At 35.5% G+C, this 1,929-nt stretch overlaps 1 protein-coding gene across 1 annotated transcript in view; it reads left to right on the top strand.

Annotated features, from left to right (window-relative positions):
* The window catches only part of LOC106876381 (ras-related protein Rab-13), a 44,812-nt gene that overhangs the window by 37,332 nt on the left and 5,551 nt on the right, over window positions 1-1,929 (top strand). Inside the window, exon 5 of the mRNA XM_014924894.2 lies at window positions 224-301. Within this exon, the coding sequence (XP_014780380.1) occupies window positions 224-301 (78 nt within the window). The remainder of the gene's footprint in view (window positions 1-223; window positions 302-1,929) is intronic.

Raw genomic sequence — 1,929 nt, 5'->3', positions numbered from 1 at the left:
TATATATATATATATATATATATATATATATATATATATATACACACATACATACACAAAATAATATATATATATATATACATACATATATAAGGATTTACACGCTGATATATGACCTACGTTGGACCCCTTATTCACATAATCACCGAACCGATGTCTATAGTTCTTCATAAATTATTCTAGACAATCATTGTAAGCTTTCTTTTATTTACTTTTTTCACAGGGTATTGTTCTGGTGTACGATGTGACAAACCCTTCAACGTTTACACATCTTTCATACTGGATGAACAGCATAAACAACGTAAGTACATACATGCAGACTACAGTTTTTATGTATGTGTATATAGATATATATAATTTCGTGTTACATTAAGAAGCGGTGCATTGTACCAGAATTTTCGACTCGAGTTAAATGTAACAAACTACACCTAAATCGTTGTTAGAATATTTGCATAAAGGCAGTCAAAGCTGGCTGGTTTGTGCTGGCATTGAGTCGTATAAGTGGTGGTGGTGGTGGTGGTGATCTGTTGCAAACAAATAGTAGATATAAAGCAACTCAATGTTCATCATGTGAAAATCATATTTTCCACTGGATGCCTCAAATGAAGAAAATTTGTGCTGCACAGGAAGCATCCAAACCTTGACTACTTGGAACTTCTATAAAGCTGACTCGAAATTGAAATACCTTGATACAAAATTAGTAAAAAGTCCCTTTATACAAGGCCTCCTAAATATTTTGCTTAAGTAAACGTAAGACATTATCACAAACCCGATATTAACTACAGACATATGTGGTTCATGATTTTTAAATGCATAGGGAAATGTGTGTATGTGTGTGTGTGATTAAGGGAACCCCTATGTAATTGCTCATCGTGCTAGAAATAACAAACCTCCCTCAAATCATACCGCAACATCTTAAAAGAAAACAGAAAAAGGAAGGACACATTGGGTGACGTATTCTTGTATACACAATGTCTGAAATAAAAGTTGGGACGATCATGGCTAGAATACCTTTGATCAAAGTTCTGCTCGATCACGACTAACCTGAAGCTAAACAGATATGCCATTGAAAAGACAGTGTTTGCATATGACTCTGATAAGGTAATTCTTTAAAAAATGAATTTGTAACCTTTGCCAAGACAACATTGGATTCAAAACAAAACGTCATTAGTATGAAGTTAATTCTGAATAGCAAGACGAAACCAATGTTGCAACAGTAGCAACAGAGGATAATAAAATGTCATGACAAGGTTGAAATTTCAGAAAAGGTTTTTTTGAAAATGTCATAAGCAATGTGGCGTCGTTAGCAATACAGCCATATCAGAAACGTGATTGACAGAATGGTGCTCGGTTGGCAGAATTGGATCCGAGGCTAGGAGAGGGAATCTGCGTAGTCACTGAACCTGCCAGAAACCAATAATCAGAAGCGTTCTCAAATCACGTTCTAGCGTCTGAAAAAAAAACAGAAAGTAGACATTGGAACATGGCTTGGTCGCACACGTGACCTATAAATATGACAGGCATTCTACTACTGGACACCATATATACAGGGTGTCCCAAAAGTCAGTGGTGGGTTTCAATTTTTAATAACTTCCTTAGCTTTACAAATAAATGCATGAAATTTTGATACAGTATAAAGGACATAATGGAAATTAATACGCATGAGTCAAATTTTGCAACACTACTACATGACATGAAAAATAGCATCGCTTAAATGGCAGCCATTTTCGGTTTCGCATGCCTGTGCCCTTTCCAAAACTTGCACCATAACTCAAGAGTTTCAGACTCCACTTCTCTGATTTCTCTATTGATGTTCTCCTTCACTTGCCCCAGGGTCATCGGTTTGTTGATGTAAACCCTCTTGACTTGTGCATCACTGACTTTTGGGACACCCTGTATATATATGTATATATATATATATATATATAT

Source organism: Octopus bimaculoides, chromosome 14, assembly GCF_001194135.2.
Source record: "Octopus bimaculoides isolate UCB-OBI-ISO-001 chromosome 14, ASM119413v2, whole genome shotgun sequence".
NCBI lineage: Eukaryota > Metazoa > Mollusca > Cephalopoda > Octopoda > Octopodidae > Octopus > Octopus bimaculoides.
The sequence above is the reverse complement of the archived record's forward strand: the minus strand, read 5'-3'. Positions and strand labels throughout refer to the sequence as shown.